Raw genomic sequence first — 21,711 nt, 5'->3', positions numbered from 1 at the left:
TGTGTCCAGCAACAGTCCTGTGAGGTATCCAGTTATGGCAGTACTTTACCGCTCCTGGAATAAAAAAGTTGTAGTTATCAAACTGTACACCAGGTGTCAGTGTGCCCCAAAGAGTAGTCACATCATCGCCAAAACTAAGAAATGAAGTCATCACTTTTGTTTCAAGACAAAACAAAACATCAATTTATAAATCTCATGACATCTGAAGTATTTGTTGAAGGATGTGCATGCTGACGCTGACTATATATAAGTCATCTGTTATTAAAAAATATTTGCGTACTAGAGTGAACTGTGATACTGTCAATTATAAAGTTGTAAAGACAGTTGTAAAGTAAAGACAGTTTAATAATTCATTCGTTCTCTAAGGCTTTGCAGGAACTATTTAATTTGAGGTTCAACAACATGTTTAGGGAGACTCAATCAGAGAATTGCGAACTATTTGTACACAAAATAATCGCTGTGATGTCACAAGATTATTCGTCGTATGTTACAGAACAAGTGCTTTATTTTCATACCGTAATGTAACTGCAGTGATAACTTTAACATCTGTACAAATGCAAAACAAAAATGGAGACAACGTCATTACAGGCAACAACAACAACAACAACCACAACAACAAAAAATAATGTACAAAGTTATGCAGGCAAGAATCAGTTCATTACATATAAACAATATAAGCGCTGAAATGAGGCTTGACATATAACGAAATGCAACAAGTGCTATGCAAATATTATTTACACACATGTACCACACATGGACTCCCTTCAAAAAGAAAGGTGGTTGCATTACATGTACATGATTATAGAAATTAATGACTTTATGTACAATATTTATAGGTTTGTTTGTTTTTTTTAAGATTTAAACACAATTATAACATCATTAATGCACAGGAATTGTTCTCAATCTCTCTCTCTCTCTCTCTCTCACACACACACACACACACACACACACACACACACACACACACACACACACACACACACACACACAGTCACGTGTACACTCATACCGTACTGCCATCTGTTATCTTTGCCTGCCTATGTAGTAACACAACCTGTCGAAAAAAAACCCAAAAACAAAACAAACTTCAATTTCAAAACAGCAACATCCTCTGACTGATTCCAGTTTGAAAGTATTTTGAGGTCTTAACTATATTTTCTCATGTGTGTATGGCGTGTACGTGTGTGTGTGTGTGTGTGTGTGTGTGTGTGTGTGTGTGTGTGGTGGTGGTGGTGGGGATTTGCAATGGTTTCATGATCAAGATGAGGTTGCAAAACAACCAAAATAAGGCAAGCTTTATTTGATAGGGTTGGTAGAACAAAGCCCTTTTTTAAAGAGAAGCTGTTTCTCTGATTTCATCAGCTCACACACACACACACACACACACACACACACACACACACACACACACACACACACACACACACACACGATCCTGCACACATGCACGGATGCAAAGGATAAGATGTAAACAGTCTTAAAGCCTCTACGTAAATGTGAATATAACCAAGGTAAAGAGCATCTCCAATTCACAGGTAAGCTTCCTTCATCTTTGATACAACTGGGATTGTTTCCAGAATATAAAGGGGCACCGACTAACTGGTGCTGCGTCCATCTTACAATATGAACTCTCCAAGTCTTTCTTTTGACAGTAATACATGCCAGGCACATTTCTCTCCTTAAAACCAAACAGTTAAGGTTCTCGCTGGTGTGTGAAAAGGGGATCACTGAGACTTACTGGGACATTAATATGGCTATTCTAGCCTCTGGCATGGCAGAGGACAAAGTGCATAGACAGCTCTGGGATCGCTCCACCTGTCAGCGGAATGTATTTCCTCCATTCTTACTGTAAAACACAGTGTATTATGGTCATCAGGCTAAAGAATTGACATTCCAAGTCAGAAAGTGGAGTTCTGGTCGAGTTTATCCTTCGCCAATCTGAGACACAGAGGAAGGCCTGAGAAAGATAAGACTAATGAAGAAGTCAGAGGTCAATTATTTTTTTCAGTCAGCTGGCTTGAGCACCAACATGCAGCAGACATCCAAGACAAGAACAGCTCAAACTGGACGGTGCGTACCTCCGCCAAGGTGATGTGACGATGAAGAGTAAAGACCTTCGCCCAACCCCATGTGAAAAGTGACATTTGTCACTATGTTAAAGCTCTAGTGCATCGTATTTTGGAACTTTACATTCAAGCATTCGCCAAATGAGTTTACATGATGCTCGTTGAGTTCATCGCTGTCAAGTAAATCTGGTACATAGTGTGCCTGCTCTGAAGGCAGAGCTAGCTACTTGCCTGAAGCTAACTTGAAGAATTTCTTCAAAACCTTTGAATGTTATTAGGCAAAATGGATCAAATTCAGATGATGAGTCAAACAAGTCATTTCATAGAGGCTGCACGGCACTTAGAACAATTAATCCACCACAACTGAACAGACACAGCAGATTACGCCATCGCCAGGAAGGCTACTGGCCAGAGCTCTGGTAACTTGAACACGGATAAACAACGTCATCATGCGGTTCTTAAAACCTTCCAAATCTTATCAGACCAAATGGATCACATTCTGATAGTGAAAGGAGCCATTTCACTGGGGGTTGTGCAACGCCCAACACAATCCATTCATTTTTTTTACAGCCGAACCTGTACTGAGGGAGTGGCTACAGCGGAGCCGATACTCAGCACTATAGCTTTAAACAGACCCGACCCAGAACTGAATGAGTTCCTCCGTGGCTGAAACCACACCCCTTCCTCAAGTCTGGTGAGAGTCAGCCTCAAACATTTTACAGAATCCTGCTAACAGACACACAAACAAACGGCACTGATTACATGACCTCCTTGGCGACGGTAACTAACGATGGCGTAGTGAATCAGTGAGAATCAACTGGATCTGAGTGTGTGAAGAAATGATCATTAAGGAGTTCGAATGTGACATTCGGTTGCCTACAGTAAGCCAACAAAACATTTGAAGAAAACTTCAGGCACATTGTGACATTTTCAAAAGCACAGGCATAAAACGTCTCTTTAGAAACTCTGCTTAACACTATGCCAGTTGTAGGATTACAATCAGAAAAAACACGCTCACAACTTTTCTCACGCACTCTTATTTTATCTTCTTTCTTTACACACCTGCTGAACTTTGTTCGGCAGAGGAAAGAAGGCGAAACACATAGAATACATAATCACATGCACACCCAAAATTATGCAGATCAATCAAATGTTGTTTTTTTTTCATTTGGAATTTGAATCCAAAAATATGGACTCAGATACACAAACACACATAAAATTCAATAATTAAAGCTTCAGTTGGTCCTGGAGAGCACTGGAGTTTCAACCCCTAAGCTGCCTCACTGGTATCACAGTGTACAGTTCTGTAGCTGTAACAGCATCATATGTCCACGGGACCAGACTGGCTTGGCCCTGCTGATCGTTCTGTGGACATACAGTAGATGATCAATACTGCCTTGTATTGCTTTCCTTTGATCATATTTTCACCATCATGATGTATTTTGTTACACTCTTTAAAAGAGCACACCAACTTAGGGGTAAATACTCCCATTGTCCATCCTTCCCGACAGCCAGACCACCCTGAGACCCTGACAGCTAGGTAGCTTAGCACAATGAATGGTAGTGGGTGGCAAGTGTTAGCGTGTCTTAGTCAAACGTCATCAGGTACATTTACTCCAAACAGTCTTTGCCTGCATTAATAGAGCTAAGGAAGTTGTTCTGAGGCTACCATTTAAAATCCCAATATATTGTAATTTTAGGTTCAGACACATGGCCAGAACCACTTTCCAGGCAAGGCAGACTGCTAGTATTAATGATGGTCTACTTAGTAAGAGAGAATGAGGACGTTTACTTAGGGACCATCCAGATCCTGAATTTTATCCATGAAAACCAGTATAGACAGAGGAGGGATTATAGGTTTTGGAAGATAAGCAGACAAAATGGAGGAATGCTAACCCGTCCATCCACTATTATTCTTTGTACTAATCGAACTAGCAGTAAGCCGTTTTTTGTGGGTGTCAGCTCAGAAATGCAGGAGAGAGAAGGGTAGCTATCCTCTTGTTTGAGGAGCATCCCCGAAAAGTTGGCGTGTTCCTTTAAGAATACCACTGACAGAGATAGCAGTCATTGAGGTTTCGAGGGTGGAAAGGGATCGCTACACCTGCTTGCATATTCCTGTCTTCAACACAAAATGGCAACAGGTTTTCAGACCTAGCAACATCTCTTTCACTTGTTCAAAGTTTACCGCAACAAATCCTGCATACCCTTGACATACTGTCCACAGTGATGCACAGAAAATGATGTGACTCATATGTCGATCATACAGAGATGTAATGGCTGCTTAATGAGATGACAGTCTCCCCTCTGGTTCCACGAACACAAAGGGCGAACTCACTTAAACGCTGCATGAGATCTGCAAAACTCCACTTTTGCTCAAAAGCACAAAAAAAAGGGATGTATGTAAAAAAGAGACAACAAACCATACAACATTATGCATTAATAGGGTTGATCTATAAAAATACATACTGTGGCTACTGTATAAAGAACAGCCTCAGAGGCCTTTGAGGTTTCTCTTGATGGAGTGAGGGGCTGGTGGGGGTGTGGGGGTTGGGGAGCAGCATGTGCAGCTGGAGGCCCTCAAGAAGCAGGGGTGAGGCGGGGAGACTAGGGGTCTACAACCAGGGTTACAGTCACTCTTGTCCCTAGTGGATGGGGTTAATGTCTGTGCGGTGGTTGGCTTGTCCGCGCACATTGCTGCCCCCTACAGTTGTGGTGGAGGTGGTGATGGTGTTGTGCTGAATGACCTGCTGCTGCGTGCAAGCTGGCACTGGACTGGCTGCCGGACTGCTCTCTGGACCTGTGGAGACAAAGGAAATATTACTGAGAATGTGTGCGTGTGCGTGCGTGTGTGTGTGTGTGTGTGTGTGTGAGAGAGAGCGAGAGTGTGCGCGTGTAACCTTCACAGAGGCCTTAAAATAACCGATAATACAAATATAAAAATAAACACAAACCAAATGTCATTATTAAAAAGTTGATTTTATTAGCTACAGTTCAAACAAATCACACACTAATTTCAAACATAACATCTCACCTGTCAAAACAGGCTATAAATAGACAACAAAAAAATCTAAAAGTGACTAACTGAACTCCATAAACACGGCTGATGAATTATGGAGGCATTGAAGGTGACATCTGTACACAAACTAGACTCATCGATGAAAGTCTCGCCCAGTCTGGGAGATGGCTCTCCACTTTATAAAAGAGCCATTCAGCCAGGAGGGATGTGAGACTTATTTTCCTGTGCTACAGCCACACAGGGAGGTGCCTTATTCTAATTACATGGAAATGTCACCCGTATCCGTATCAACGGGTGGGGCTCTGATGTCATGAGTGGCTGAGCCGAGGCACAGTCCAATAATCATCAAGATCCTGGGAATCCATGCGAGTTTGTTCACCGATGAGCGGCTTGTGACGTATTTCTCACGTAGAGTCTCGGCAGCTGAGGTGCCGTCAGATGGAAAAACAAGTCTCATATGGGATTCAGACCACCACCTCCCAGCCCAGGAAGAGTCCCGCAGCAAGCGTGGGAGCTGGAAACCAGCATGTACTGTAGGAGCGAAGATTCTTGGCAGTAACTGTGTGTCCATCAGTCTGTAGAGTTTATACCTTTGCTCTGGCAAAACAATTAGCAAGGATTTCCACAGCGGCGCTATCTGGACTGCAGGACTAAGGCGCACAGATGATGGCGTGTGTTTGGTCAGACTCTGTGTGTCTGTGTTTATGTTTAAGCTACTCACTGAGGTAACCTTGGGACTCTTTCTGCATAGTCGTGATGGGACAGTCCTTGTGTGTGAGGAGAAGCTGCTTGAGTTGGGTCACCTCGTTCTTTAGCATGGTCACTTCATTCTGAAATAGAACAGCACAGAAACACTCCACAATTAAAGTATATTCTTATCACAACAATAGCAACCATTGGGTTATCGTATACGTTTATAAGCTATCAACCTGGGCTACATTAGTAAAACAGGGTATTTTTCAACTTTCTTCAACAAGAGACTGTTTGAGTCACAGTAAATAAGAAAGCACATGCAGACACAGCGGTTACACTGAGAATCTCATCATGTGATACTATGATACTTTATCCACGAAAACAATAGCAGACCTCTGGTGCTGGCAGCTGTATCTTTATGACCTGTGGCTACACCTTTTGCTCTTCTTTGTTTTTGTACTTAAAAATGAAATTGTGACAACAGCAGACTTAAGATTGTTTACCGATTTAGGGTCCTGATAGCATGTAGAGGGCGACCATGGCAAAACTTACACACCGCCCTTCTGCAAACACCCAAGACATGATGAATAATGAAGGCCTGTTATGATGACATTGATGAGGGAACTGCAGAAATCTGTTTCTCCTTAATGTCTTATCTATTATTTAGTCAAAATGAAAGCAGTAACAGCTGCTTTAATAGAAATATTGAGATTCTATTAATTTAATATCACGAGAGGATGTTTTGAAGTATATTGCAGTATAAATACTGCATTTTGTTCTTCCACAATGCTGGCTGTTTTAGTAGCAGACTACATTTCAAAGCTGAGATGTGTGTCAGTTTTTAACACCCGTAGTTCATCATGTACCTGAAGCTGCATGTTGGTCTGAGTGAGCTCTTCTGCTTTCTTCTCTAACGACATCACCCACACTTTTCTCTTCTGTCTGCATCTTGTCGCCGCTGCTCTGTTTCTTTCAAGAAACTTCCGCCGACGTTCATCCGGATCTTCGTCCACTACTCGCCTACGTCGGCCACCGCTGGGGGGCGGAGACTGCAGCGTCTGTGTGGGCTGCATCTGTTGGGTTGCAGGTGACATCTGAAACATGAGGGAAAGGTATCAGCAGCAGCAGCAGCAGCAGCAGCACTGGGGTCTGTGATGAGACCGTGTCCATCTACATCACCCAAATAGACACTTGATCATTCTGACACAGCTGGAAATCCTCCAGCCACCTGTCTGCTGTCCCTCCTGCCTCAGAGCAAGCATCTATACATCACCTCCTGCAGCTACTCCATTTCTGGCAACTTCCCCAAAAACAACATCTGGTTGTGCCACGTGCTCCGTGAGCTCCGCTGTGGACGTCAAGAGTGAGTGAGTGAGTGAGTGAGTGAGTGAGTGAGTGAGTGAGTGAATGAGTGAGTGACTGAGCCAATTCACCAGCTTGCCCACCTTATTAAAGAGGTGTCAGGCACTTTTCCACCGCCCACTTCCACTCAGACTAACACCACCAGACACAGTCAACTGTACGTGCACTGACAGGTGGGTTGACATAAACTTGGCAAGGTCAAGTGTTTTCAGTCTTTAGATCATTACCATTTTTATGAGAACCACGGAAAATACAAGCTGCTTTAATGGATGCTGAGTATACAGCCAGTGTTGTTTTAATGCTTTCATGGCAGATTTGGAACATATAGTGACTTGTATCATTTGATGTCAGATATGTCTTCATCCAAAATGCTTGTCATTGCAAACAACATTAGACAATGCAAGGTCACAGTCTCACATCATACTATTTTTAATGTAGTGGGCCATAATTTCAGATTTTTCATGCAAATTAAACCAAATATATTCACAGCTAAGATGTTCCAAGACTCTTAGGCAAGGTTGGGGGAGCAATAAATGTTTTTTTTCTGCACCTGGAGCATGTTGTGGCCACACCATGGCAGCCTGGAGTGTAGTTTCCAGAGACAGTTCTGAGCATCTTTTATAACAGCCACTTTATAGCCTCTTCATGACCTCTGTGTCAGGCCTCTGACACTGACCTGTAGCTGACCAAGCTCATCGGAAAAATGAATTCTGAGTCAGTTGCCAGGAAACTATTTGGCATTAAAGGTGTATGAGGGAAAATATGTTTGTCCAAGGACTTACTGAGAATTCGAAGAATCATTTTAGTTATTCTTTCGCAAATAGTGTTTTTTGCCTTTCAAGTACTCACAAAATAGGTTGTCTTGAGCTCACAAAGATATATTTTTTTTTCCCTCTTGCATGACTTCTCCAGAATGCAGAGAAAGCCAGCAATGTACATTTTTATCTTGAAGCTAAAGGCAATTGATGGCTAACAACAGCTACAGTGCAGCAACATATATGATATAGCTGAGTAAAGAAGATGATGCACTTGAGAGTTTGTAAAGGCTTTTGGACAGGTTTGATGTTGTTAGCTGTCAGTCGCCATTAGCTGCAATCTAACTGTTAGAGGCTTTCTGCATTACTGAGTCATGAAGACGTCATACAGGGGGGAAACAACGTATTTGTGAGCTCAAGACACCTACTGGTGAGTACTTGAAAGGCAAACTACCCTTTTTGTGTGAAGTATGGCTTTGACCTCTAAAAAATAAACCAACAATGCTGCTGAAGCATTGCCTTTTTTTAGTCAGGGTTCACATGCAAGAGGTCTTATCAATGTGGTATTGAACATGTGGCGGTGCTTTTGGGCTGTCTCAATGCAGGAACTTCTTACCTGTGAAGCAGAGTGCATTGCAGGGTGCGGTGAGGTCTGGTGTGGGTGACCGGGATGGAGATGGGGATTGTGGGAGTTGTGATGGGGGTTGTGCCCCTGCGGGTGATGGTGTCCACCCTGCCCATGTCCCTGGTTGTGATGGTGATGGCCGTGGTGCTGATACGCGTGGGGAGGGGCTTGCAGGTGCTGGTGCGGGTGTGAGTGCATGTGATGGTGGGCGCCTTGTTCCTGCCGTGATGACATCATCTCCATCATGTGGCCCATGGAGTTCATGTTTCCGTTGGCGATGGCGCCGGGATGGTGCGAAAGTGCAGCCTTCAGCCTCTGAGTAGACAAAATAAAGCTTGATATTTTACATCCTTCTCAACATGTACCTGTTTGTGTATATTCTTATTTGGTAGTGCGCTGATGTTCAACAGTTACAGAGCAGCTACATGTTGATGAATGGCTCCATAAATTCAAATGTCTGGGGAACAAATCAAAGCCACTCAGGCTGTCCTCTGTCTCTCCTTCATTCCTGTCATTCTCCCTCTTTACCTTCCATGATTGCCCATCCCACCAGGCTCTCCTCTTCATATCCCTAATAGCTTCCCTCTCTTTGCATGTGTGTTTGGACGGCTGCCCGTAAGATGAGCTCTCTAGTAAGGTGTGAGCCGCAGATTGCGCCCTCACTGTTGACCCAGCAGGAGCTTTGTTGCTTTAACCGTGTGGTCTACTTAGCACCGACTGTGCCGGCATTGGAAGGAGACCAGAGAGAAGCTCTGTCAAGGTGCACTAGTGTTTCTTGTGTTTACCAAATCCCCCTCTCCTTAAGAGTCTGTTTTTCTGGGCATCACATAAAGACAACTGTGAGGAAAAAATTAAACCCCAAACATGCAGGTGCAAAAATATGCTTCTATGCTTCATCTGTTGCAGCAAAAAAAATACACTTCTGCAGCCTTTCATGACTTATTTACATGTTAAGAGCCAGAACCACAGAGTCGATTAATACATTTCCTGTTTGTGCACTGCTGATGTGAATGACTACAGAAAATCCACAATTATCTTTTGGTCTATATTTGAGCATAAAAAAGTTAGCAAACAAAGGCATTCATCTGAAGGCTACTGTTGTGAATTCCACAAAGTTTTCTATTCTCTCTCTCCCAGTGCTTTGCTCCTCTCTGAACTCCCTTCCCCCCTCTCCCAGCTGCTGTCAGTACATCCATGGTGTTTCCAGGGCCCATATCTTTTAACAACCTTCACATTCATGATTCCCATAGGGAAAGGCATCCAGCTGGTCTGGATCACAATGCTAAGACATGACCGGAGCACAACATCAGCCCTACACTCCTCTTTCCCACTATTCGTGAGTGAAAAGCTTTTTACCAGAAGGAGGGAGACACAGTCCACTGAAATATTTTTGAAATAGGACAGAATACTCTATTGCTTTGAACATTTTAAAATTGTAAAAGTATACACAGCATGTTCAGGAGTCTAGTGTCTTCCCTAGGCTGAATGTCTTTTTTTATGGAAAGTTGCACATGAAACCAGAGAGTGAAATTATGACCTTGCCAAGCCTGTTTTGGTTGAGCACAGTTTCTGCTTGTCATATCAGGAGATGCCTGAAATAGTGACACAGCTCTACACATCAAGAGCTAAATGATGTTTCTCTCTGATGTCCCTCATAAGGAATTATATTTTGAATTTGCTTTCTTTGTGATCCTATTACACTGATACATATCCTTCACCACAGCCTTAGGAGTACAACTCCTGGGGGCCACATGCTTCCTCTTGACCTGCACAGCAGGGATTAAAAAAAATCACAGAGTATATTTGAACGCACAGCAACCGGCCTCAGGCCTGCAGTTGTCCACAGCACCACAGTCATACACAGGTGGACCGAGTGTAACCAGCAACAGTGAGATAATAATATGCTGTAATAATCTGCAATAAAAGTGAATCATCATCTGGCACACTATTAAAATACAGAAATAATAAAACACTCGACTGACATGCAGCTAAAACAGATTTAACCAAACTTACAAGTATCCGTCATTGTCACCGGTGTTGACATCTTCCTTGTATCACAGTATCAATTCAGAAGCTGACAGACCTCACAAAATTACAAAACACTCCTACTTACCTTCCTCCTTCAGCTCGTCAGTCAGCACCAGAGAGGTGAGCCCCACCCCTCTCATAAAAGAGGCGACCAATCAGAATCTGGCAATCTCAGTCTCTCAGCAAGAACACAAATCATCACCTCAACTGAAACCAGGAAAGACCTGCTGGCTCATCTACCTCTGTACTCATTGTTTTTGTGGCCCCACAAAGGCTTTCACCATGTGGGTAGGATGATCAGCTGGGGCTGCTGGAGCTGCTTGCCAACCAGACAGCAGAAAGGACAGAGAGGATAAAGGGAGGTAAAGGGGGGCAGTGGGAGAGGGAGATTAGATGACTTCTAGTGTCTCCTCTACACACACACACACACACACACACACACACACACACACACACACACACACACACACACACACACACACACACACACACACACACAAAATCATCCCAAGACAGTGAGTGCTCATTTATCAGTGTCTCTGAGAGCAGTCCAGCTGGCAGTGTGGAGCTATCTGTTTATTAATTGAATTAGCTGGCTTCTGAAGAAACCCAAGTGTTCGAGGACAGAGGCAGGTCAAAGAGCTGCAAGGCCCCTTAATAGTGGTGATTATGAATAAGACAAGGCTGTGACAATTAAAGGTAAATAGAAGACTGATGTGGCAGACACTGTAGTGATTTGTTCTAGCTAAGGTTCATTTTTACCTTAGCCGCTTTGAAAAAAACTGTCTCGTCCTGCGTCAAGTTTTCATCGTGTTTCATCACGCTCATCCATGTTAGGTCAAGTTTTAGTTGACAAAAACCTCAAAATTCTAGTCTCATCTTATTCAAAGAAAGCCATATCTATTGCAGTTTAGTTTTTAGTCATTTTTTGGCCCAGTTCAGATCGGTGCAACACAGCAATGCAGTTATAGAATGTTGCAGATAAAATTGCAGTTGCATGAACTGATAGAGTCCAAGACAATTCATCATGTCTAACTTCTAATATCAGTTATAGAATTTTAGAAAGTATTCTTTTTGTGCGTACAAATTTGTATTGAAAAAACGGAATCAAAATTTTAGAATGTTTTCGAGATGCTTCAGAATGTTGCAAGTTGCATCACGTCTTGTTGCAAATCCTTGACCTGAATTGGACTTCAGTCTTTTGATTTACTGTACATGTATGTTAGCTTTAGTCACATTTTAGTCATTTGCTTATTGATAAGTTGAGTCTTGTTTTAGTCTGTGAAATGTGGAAAAGGCTAGTCGACAATGAAAATACAATATTGATCTAAATAACTGTGACTCAACAAAGACAACTCAACAATAAGATAATAGAAGAGAGTAAATGAGTATAAGGTATTACATCAACACACTCCTATTAAACATTACATTTTAGAGATGCAATGACCCGGTGCGTAAGAAGACAAGACCCTTACCGTGATATGAATCTATCCCTGCAGCTATCTAAGAGCTCTGTTGCTCTCCTCTGTCTGGAGTTGAGACACAGCTCAGTTAAAACCAACTTGGCCAAAACTTAAGTCTTTGTATCCACAACCACAGTGACGCAACTAAGGGACATTAGCAGAGCGATGATGAGCAGGCTGTGACTCTCAAACACCTTCATCAGGCTCCCTAATGCCTCTTGAACACATGGTTGTATTTCCCCAGACTGTGCTAAGCAAAAGAACTTAGCCAACATGTGCATTTTACTCTAATAACACACCCATACATTTCTATTGCAGCAACATGGCTGCCTCAGAAAACAGTCATTAAGTCAGTGAAGGTGTTAGCCTGTGGGCTAAAAGGTGCTCACGGGCGGGATGGCCTAGCTTGTCCCATCACTGTAGCACCTGTTTAATTGGGAAATGCAAAACAAAGCATAAAGCGCAGCATGATATAAAGATACGGTAAGGATATACACAATCACTTTATGATTGATAATCTGGAAAATAACAGCAATCGCATGCATTTGACACTCCGTTTCATTCATTCTGACAGTGTACTGAAAGCAGGAGGCTTATTGATTTTCCACAGCTAAAACACCATCCCTGACTCAGGCATCTTTTGCCCAGAGGGGAGCTATCTCCTCTCAGACCTTTGCCCTCTGATCTCTCAACTCCCACTCCCTTTTTTAGGCTTTTCTCATTTATGTGGTTTCAGGGAGACCAGGTGATCACCCATTAATGATATTTATTAATGGCCACTTCCTCTCTGACACAGCGGGCCTTTGAGTGATGTCCCTGTGAGTGCTCTGGGCACATCCTGAGAACACACTCAGGTTTCTCCCTGCCAGATGACTTCATATCTATTAACCCTGGGAGGGGAAAGCAAGAGTGTAGAGCAGGTACAAAAGGAAAAGACCACGCCTGCCTCAGGATGGGTAAATCAAACCCAGTGAGGTCAGGGTGAGCACTTTTATTCCCCTTAAAAGTGGAGCAGTGTGCTATCTGGGGACCTGTGGCCCTCTGGCGCCTTACAGCAGGTTAGAAAGATTTAGACAGTCTGTGGAGTCATCGTTTAAGAGCAAAAAGATCACAGCTTCAAATGGAGATCTTCACATTAAAAGGTCCACATGAAAGCATTAAAGCTTCTATCTGTCTGTCTGTCAGCCTATTGTTAACAGCAGCACTTTCAGTGGTCATTTCTGCGTGATCTCTTATTGCATAATTCATCATAGCAGTAACTTTCCTGGCAATATTTTTACAGGCCTCAGCCCCCTGACTCCCTCTCTAAACCCAACATGGGTTCACCATCTGCAGTTCAAAGCAGGAGTTGGGCTCTGTTGCTTTGCCAAGCACTCAGAGGATCTAATTCCTTTCTCCACATCTCCACCACTATAACCACCATACCTGCCTGCAAAACACACTCTGTCCCCTAAAACTCCACACCCCCATTAGTTCAATTTTATTAGATTTCCCTCTCGCCCAGAGAGGCAGTAACATACCCCCCCACCCCCCACCCTCGCTCTCTCCCACACACCTCTTGCTATCCCTCCGCCCCCTCTCCCTCTGCTTGCCAAGAGCTGGGGACTGTTAAACTGATTTCCTCAGGGAATGGCGGGGCAGACAGTCTGATGGGAACACTGGGCTGTAATGTCGCCCCCTCTCTCAGGTTCTGGGCCAAGCGGATCAGAGCTGAGCAGAACAGAGTCTCCCTGTGGTTCCAGACACAGACGGGAGAGATGGACATAGACTGGCTGTTCTGCCAGGGCCCGACGCGCTAGTGGTGCCCGCAGGAACTGGCGGTATGGGCACAGTGAGACACACGCCCACTGAGGAGCATGCTCCAAAAGCATGCGCTCATACTCTTGGCAGCTTCTTCACCCTGTCAAGTTAATGGATGGGTCTCTGACTCCAGTCTGTGTATCCCCACTGTTCCCTCTCATGTAAAGCCCTGCTCCAGAGCAGCCTACATGGTTATCACTACACTACCACAATACTCAAGACACAGAATAACACAGGCGGGGGGGCACACAAGGGTGTAGAATAATAAACATCCACATACTATATGTCTCAATTTGAGACACTGAGGGGAGACAGATTATTTGTACATCATCATGGAAATAAAGCTGACTTACAATGTGATGGCTTCAATTAAGAGCAATTTCAAAGACAAAAATAGAATCAACTAATGTTTGTGCAGATGAAAGGTAGAAGAACCCTTAACTTCCCTGTTACTGTATAAAATTGCTGCCAATGTACTTCAGTTTTATAAATCGTTGTTGTCTGGAGGTCTAATTCATTTTTGGCTCAAGGAACATATTTAAGTCATACTTGTGAAAACCACAGGTTGAGGGTTAATTGATCAAAATGACACAAGAAGATGTACAGAAGGAGAGGACTTTTATGTTTGATAGCTGCGCGGGGGAAGAAACACAAACAGAATTAGGTCCAAGGAGATCTGATTATGATCCAACTGGTCAGTATTGACCATGGTGAAAATCTCTGACTCCACAATCTTCATCCAGGAATATCTCATTCACTGTTCCAGGGGGATTCATGGTCACTGGACTGTCCCCAGTCTGGCCCATGTGGTGATGGCAGGTGGCTTGCCTAAGCTTGGCTCCACCTGATCCCAGTCCCATTCACAGGCCCTGAACCATAAGAGAATGGCCTTCACTTAAACCTCCTAACAGCACAACTAAAACAACAAGAAGCCATCCAAAGACAAACAGATGCCACACTCTGCACCTAAACAGCCACCCTCATCCCAAACCTCTGTACACATCTTAAATGTACCAGTTAACACAGTGCTTTGATTAACATGGCGTAGAGGCTCAACAGCTATGGTGGTTCACTATAACAAGCATCATTGCAATAGACAATTGAGAGAAGAAGCCTGTTAAATGAGAGGAGCATCGTCTCAACACAACATGTCTACTGTATATACCTTTGAGCAGTACTTTATACAGTATGTCTCTCCTTCAGACAAACCTAACACTTTGGCACCACAGTTGAAGCAGTGAAGTGGGGGTGGGGGGGGGTGGGGCTCTTTGGTCTGAGTCCAACACTGATAAACTGACAGACACATTGATCTAGCCGTTCTTCTCTCTGCTGAATAAACCACTCACCTCCATCACTCAAGACAGAAGTGAATTTTTGTCATCTCACAAGCTTCCTTTGCCCCCCCCCCCCCCCCCCCGCCTCAAGGTAACTCTATTTCAATATGTCCTGGCATGTGTCTTGAATCATGTGTGTCTGTTTGACTATTTATCACACATCCACATCTGCATGTTTACTTAACTAACCGCACATATGTACATAACCGATCTGTATCAAAACTATGTGCAAACTCTAACATAGTGGTTTGTTTTAGCTCAGTAATCCACAGATGTGTTTTGACTGCAAGCGCAATGATTGCCAGAGAGGGTGCCAGTGCAATGAAAGTGAGACATTCACTCACACACACACACACACACACACACACACACACACACACACACACACACACACACACACACACACACACACACACACACACAATCATATATAGTGCGCTAAAGCTTAGTGAAGCAGCCCGCAGATTCAGCTGTGCTCTTAGCTCACCGTCCCTTCTCCTATGACATCATACCCTGACAATGCCACCATTCATACAGATGTTGCTTACAAAACCTGGAGTTAGACTCCTATTGTGTGTGCTGCTCCTCCTCACAACAAGAAGTTTCGCCTGAGGTGCTCCCCTACTGTGGTGGTAGAAAATGCATGTGCGCTAATGGTTTAACTGCTCACAAATGACTTCATACTGAGCTAATCGCCGAATAGGTCACAGCATAAAAGAGCTGAAAAGGGACATGTGTAGCCGCTTCACACACGCTTTATTTTCTAAAGATTTCTGAACAGAATATTTGTACTGTTCTTATGTATGCTTTGCTTTTCAGTGTAAAACTTGATCTTTTCGCTTTTAAGCCTAATAACCCTTCAATCCCGAAACTATCCTGAAACATCACAACACCAAAGGGCTGTGTAAATCAAATCTAAAAAGCTACATCTGTGTGCAAGAAACACTTTGATTATGGGTCCTCATGTGTACTATGAAATGTTTCTTTAAGAGACGCGCTGTTTTTTTCCCTCCTCAAGTAAAAAAGGAGTACATTTAGAACATGCCAGGAATTATGTCATCCACCCGTCGAGTGCCAGCTCCACAGCCAAGAGAACAGCAATGGAGGAACATATAGTATTGTTTACCTCATAAAAAACTCAGCACCTAGCCTGATGCTTAGTGACAAATTTATTGTCCTTAGTAACAATGTAAACAATAGATAATTGGACACTAATAAATTGCACATTTTCATACACCAGCACCAAAACATTACAAGGGCCTGCTGTCTGAAATTAGCAGGCAGGCGGGATTCAGAAAGTATGGAGTTCATTTAAAAAGGACACAGAAATAAAGTAAAGGACCACCACTTTGAAGCTTGGTGGTATGAGCTGAGTCGTGCCCAATAGTTGGCACACGCATGTTATTTAGAGCCAGTTTGATAAGGGCTTCTTAAATATATATCTCTCATTGAGAATACCTGGCATGTACGCACATGTGAGTGTGTTACAGTCATTTCATCACCATGTACACAGTACGTATATGCATGTTTTAGCCATGAGTCACTTATCACGTTTTGACGTACCTGACTCTGTATGAGTACGTATGTTTGTGACTGACTGTGAGACACAGTGTTGAGAGGATGAAACAGAGCTGGAGCAGACGGTGTGTGTGTGTGTGTGTGTGTGTGTGTGTGTGTGTGTGTGTGTGTGTGTGTGTGTGTGAGTGCGTGTTTCGCGAGGCCCTGTGGAGAACTGGCTCGAAGCGGTGATGTAATGCATTGGCCAGCGTGCTGTGGAACTTGGCCTCCTCTCTGCAGTGTTTCCTTCACACTACGAGGGTCAACTATCCCACAACCTCCAGCCCACAACACGCTCCATTCTATTCCCCAGACCACAACAGAACAGGACACAACCACACCCCGCCGGCACCATGAGCACCCACTGCTTCATGTGGAAAAAAAATAAAAGACGCTTGAACCAAAACTAATAAAACTCTCAAATCTCAGCAACACTCCCAGACAACAAACTAAAAGCAATGAGGGAAAACATACACGTCAGTTATTACACCACTGGGCTTTGCTGTACCACTTAAACGATGGCACTTAAGGAGAAAATAGGAAAGAGAGCAGAGATGGACACTGATGTGGAGATACCGAGTCTTTGGCTCACAGAGCACAAACAGAGAGCTTAGAGTGAGATATGAGTCCCCAAGGGGCCACAGCAGTCCTTTGGCTCATTAACTATTTACACCAGAGACAGGCCTCCCTGCTGCTCTGGCCCACCACAAAATCAATTAGCCTTCATTAGCCCAGGCTCTGGGCCCACAGCATGCTTTCTCTGACAGGGGAGGGTTAATCCTGCTACAACGGCCTCTAGTTACCACAAAATATCAAACAATCACAAGCCAGCACATACAGGCACAGACGCACACACGCAGAGAGGCTAGCTCCTTTCAAATCACTCACAGGAATTCTTCCAAATTCTCACTACTGCTTGTGTCTCAGAATATCAATAATGTCTCTCACTTTTCAACTCCCTGTCTATCTATTTCCTTCATGTCTATCAAAGTCCCGCTCGACCCCCTTCTCCACTGTAGTAATGTAAACTTTCAAGAGAAGGAGTGCATCCAGGTCCATGCCTCTGGGGTGTGGGGTTACAGTGTGGAGATTTCCCATTGGCGGAAAGTCAACATGGTTGGGGTAATGCGATTAGAGCTGGATTGAGAACGTCGCAGGGGACACATGGGCCTGATCATGGCCCAGTTATCCGATAGCGAGGCCGTATTTATCGACCCAGCCCGGGCGAGGATATTACAGACATTAGAGACTCCTTCTATGCTTATGAAAGCCATAGTGGAGATCACACCCGATAACGCAATTACTCTCTCACTTTCTGCCGACAATCGTGGAATTCCATCAGTTGTGTTCAGACATCAGGGATCAGAATCTGGACTGATCCACGTTTGGTTGTTGTGCCTCATATCTGAACGGTCAACTAACCAGAAAGTTGCATGGTTGAGAGGCCTTTTAGTGAGTGAATATGTTTATGGGAGGCCTAACAGAGCATTTACAATTCAATTACACAGATAGGAGGAGTAAAAAAAAAAAGAAAAAAAAAAGAGTAAGATGTGTCTGGACGACGGCCAGAGGAGAGATAAGCCTAATACACTAATATTGTGTTACCCCAGCAGGTTACCATAGGAACAGTTGAGGAGATTCAAAAGACTACAAAGACGATCAATCTTGAGAGAGCAGGAGGAAGAGGGAGAATTAAATGCCCTGGGAATGCTCCCGCGCTCCTCTATCAGAGCAATAATTCTTCTAATGACCTCTACCACCTCCTCTCTCTGTCTCTCTCTCTCTCTCTCTCTTAGCAGGATCTTTCTCTCCAACAAACTCATCTATCCCACAACATTTCCAAACATGAAGAGCAGCAAATGCTTTTCATTACAGTGAGTGATTTTTTTTCTTCTTTTTTTTTTTTTGATAACCAAGTCATGACATTTGCTCTTATTTCCACAGAGAATTTTTTTTTAATGTTAAGAGTTATGTACTTTCAATACAAAGGTTGGATGACGGTCACTTTGCTAAAGAATTAATCAAGTCATAACATATGTGTTTAAGTGTTTATTTATTTGGCATTAATCAGAGGTATACTGCCACCCATTGTCTATTTGCATTACAGCAGCACAAGTATGCAAAATGGGACCAAGTCCAAGGTCTCCTCTTTTTTTCTATGATTACTTCTTTAATTCTAAGATTCCGTTTCCCTTCTGTCTCTCTACTCTCAGCTTCGCCTATTTCCCGCTGCTCTAACTGCTTGCTTTGTGAAGGATGAGGTCATTTGATTTTTTCCCTGCTGTGTTAAACTAGTGCTAACAAGTTGCAGGACCTACAGAACATGTTCTGTACATTAAGATATACATCAGGCAGTCAGTGGGCAGCCGAGCCACAACCACATAAAGGGTCCTTTATTCCAGCCAGAGTCTCCAATGCCGCACTGGCAGGTTCAGACACAGCTTTGATTACACACCGAATGATGAAATCCACACAGACCTAAGAGTACAGCCTGGCTGGCACAGCCCAGTGGAAAAGAGAGCTGCAACACTTTGAGCGTCGGTGCGTGTGTTTTCATAAATGCATATGTATCCTAATGAATATGTGCATATACTCACCAGTTTGGCCTCTGAATGCATGGAGGGAATGTGAGTGGATGAGCAGGGGCTGCTGTGGGCAGGTCCTTGCATACCCATCATGTTGGCGCCCATGGACATTTGTCTCTCCATCTGTAGATTGAAGCACAATGAGAGAGGTTAGAAATATTATTCCAACCACAAAGACATTATACATTAGATGGGTCGATAAGCACTGAATATTTAGACATTTTATGTGAGATTTATAGCGACTTTTATGTTAAGCATACTGCTTTCACACACACACACACACACACACACACACACAAAAGTATTAAAAGTGTGAGATATCCCTCTGCACAGTAAGCAAAGGGGGTGAGATGAGAGAGCATGAGAGCCTGATTTCACATGACAGGCTGCCCAGTGCACAACTCTGTGTGATGATAACAGGAGCTGACCCAAAACAGGAAGCCAGTATGGAGGGACTTAACACAGGAAGCTGGTGAAACAGGGGTGTGTGTGTTTGTGTGTGTGTGTGTGTGTGTGTGTGTGTATGTGTGTGTGTGTGCACACGTGCGTGCGTGTGCGTGCGCATTTCAGATAATAAAGGTGTCAAGTGTCAGTCAGACTCAAACCCCCACCCCTGTTGGTGCAGGATGTGTGATGCAAGTTTCGGTTGTTTGAATATATTTGAATCTATCACCACTCGTTTGAGGTTACCGCTTGCCTCTTTGGTCAGGGTGGTTATAGCTGTAGACGTGAATGCAAGGAAATCAACTGGATATGAGGTGAGGGGTCACCTGTGCTGGGTGACAATGGGAGCGGTGTACACAGGAGACCTTTTTGTGAGCGTCTGTGAGTATACATGTGTGAGCTGTCATGGCTTCCCAGCTGCTGAACTCTGGGTGGTGTGGTGGTCTTGATGAGGAAAGGCCCCCTTTTCCATCCCCCCTTTTTTGCCTGACCCCCCCTGCCTTTCCACAGAGAATCAGGCCTCGAACCTGACACACAGCCTTAATTGCACTAAGTGTGTTTTGTGTAAAAATATCACCCTAACCTGCACCCCTTTCCTGAACCGTCAATCTTCTCCCAAATCGCTTAGCTCTTAATTTAATAAACATGGGAGTTTTTTCTCATACCATCAACATGGTCTGTCTTGTGTTACAATGAGAACATATGTTGTATCATTAGAATCCTGATATGAGGAGCTTTCTGCGGGTTGTTATCATTCCCTGCTTCCCAATATAGGTCCGCTAAATCTTTTTGGCTTAATTACAATAAAGTCTATGTTTTCAGCCCACAGCTAGATTTCTACAGGAGAAGACTGTGATAAGTCATTTTAATGGTGACAGAAAGCACCCCAAACTGTAACCCTACATTGTTTATGTGGAGTCAGAATGTGCACTTTGTGTGTGTGTGTGTGTGTGTGTGTGTGTGTGTGTGTGTGTGTGTGTGTGTGTGAATGTGAGTGAATAACAGTGCTTTTGCATGTGTGAGTACTCCAGTGATTGAGTGTACTCTGTGCTCCATTGTATACTCACAGGCATCAGCACAGCAGAGGAGCCAGGCATAGTTGGGTCTGGCAGAGTTCCAGGCATGGAGGCTGGCAGAGGCTGTCTCTGTCTGTTTCGTAGGTGCAGCAGCGAGGACAGAGAGCCTGGGACAGGCCTGAGAGGGCACACAGACATAACACAAAGCACTTCAGGAGTGGCACTAGATAATGTGAGTGTTAGCCTTTCCTTTGTCAAATAATTGACCTAAGTACTCTCGGTATTATCAACACACTGACACTAATAATGACAGACAGTATATGTATAATAAATATATTACGTTGTATTATACACACACATTGACGGTTTCTCTGACACACACGTTTTTTTGATTATAGATGTTTTGGGAATTCATGCTGAAGGATGGTCCTCAACCAATCAGTTAAACTTCATATGAATGAACGTCCCTTACATTGACTCCTCACCAAACAAGTTCACACTTTATATGGAGCTAAAAATGTGTCTATGGGGACGCTCCATCTTTAGCGCACTTGTCCTGATGCATTTCATGTCACCCAAAAATGTCTTGTTAGAGCTGAAAGGGGAGTAGTAATAGTGATGGGGTGCAGGTGGGAGTATGATGGGGAAAAAAACTATGAAAGTCAAAGAAATATTTCTGATAAAAAGAAAAACTTATTGTATGGATTAAGAATGAAAGTCAAAGCCTCAGAGAGTAAGGAAGGGACTGAGGGCAGACACAGATGTGGTGTTACTACTCTTGGTACAGGCTGGTATTTGTCAAATATTTGGCAAAGCCTATGTAGCTATTAGGTTTACTCTACTAGAGTTGTGTCTTGTTACTATGGAAATGTTCTTTTTGTGGAACTATTTCTGAGCATGAGCCAGGGGACTTTCCAGGGTAGTGTAATATTAGCAAGCTAGTTAGCAAGCTAGTTAGCAAGCTAGT

At 43.5% G+C, this 21,711-nt stretch overlaps 1 protein-coding gene across 2 annotated transcripts in view; it reads right to left on the bottom strand.

The window, feature by feature from the left end:
* Window positions 1-902: 902 nt before the first annotated feature.
* The window catches only part of creb5b (cAMP responsive element binding protein 5b), a 43,264-nt gene continuing 22,455 nt past the window's right edge, over window positions 903-21,711 (bottom strand). For both annotated transcript variants that reach the window (XM_086218648.1, XM_086218649.1), the window contains exons 6-11: window positions 20,796-20,922; window positions 19,297-19,407; window positions 8,509-8,832; window positions 6,642-6,869; window positions 5,804-5,912; window positions 903-4,863 (exon numbers count right to left, since the gene is read on the bottom strand). In XM_086218648.1, the coding sequence (XP_086074774.1) occupies window positions 4,709-4,863; window positions 5,804-5,912; window positions 6,642-6,869; window positions 8,509-8,832; window positions 19,297-19,407; window positions 20,796-20,922 (1,054 nt within the window). In that variant the 3' untranslated portion in view covers window positions 903-4,708. The remainder of the gene's footprint in view (window positions 4,864-5,803; window positions 5,913-6,641; window positions 6,870-8,508; window positions 8,833-19,296; window positions 19,408-20,795; window positions 20,923-21,711) is intronic.

The sequence above is a fragment of the Aulostomus chinensis genome, chromosome 11 (assembly GCF_037954235.1).
Source record: "Aulostomus chinensis isolate RoL2024-O1b breed Wild chromosome 11, RoL_Achi_v1.0, whole genome shotgun sequence".
Taxonomy (NCBI): Eukaryota; Metazoa; Chordata; class Actinopteri; order Syngnathiformes; family Aulostomidae; genus Aulostomus; species Aulostomus chinensis.
This window is presented reverse-complemented; position numbering and strand designations above follow the sequence as displayed.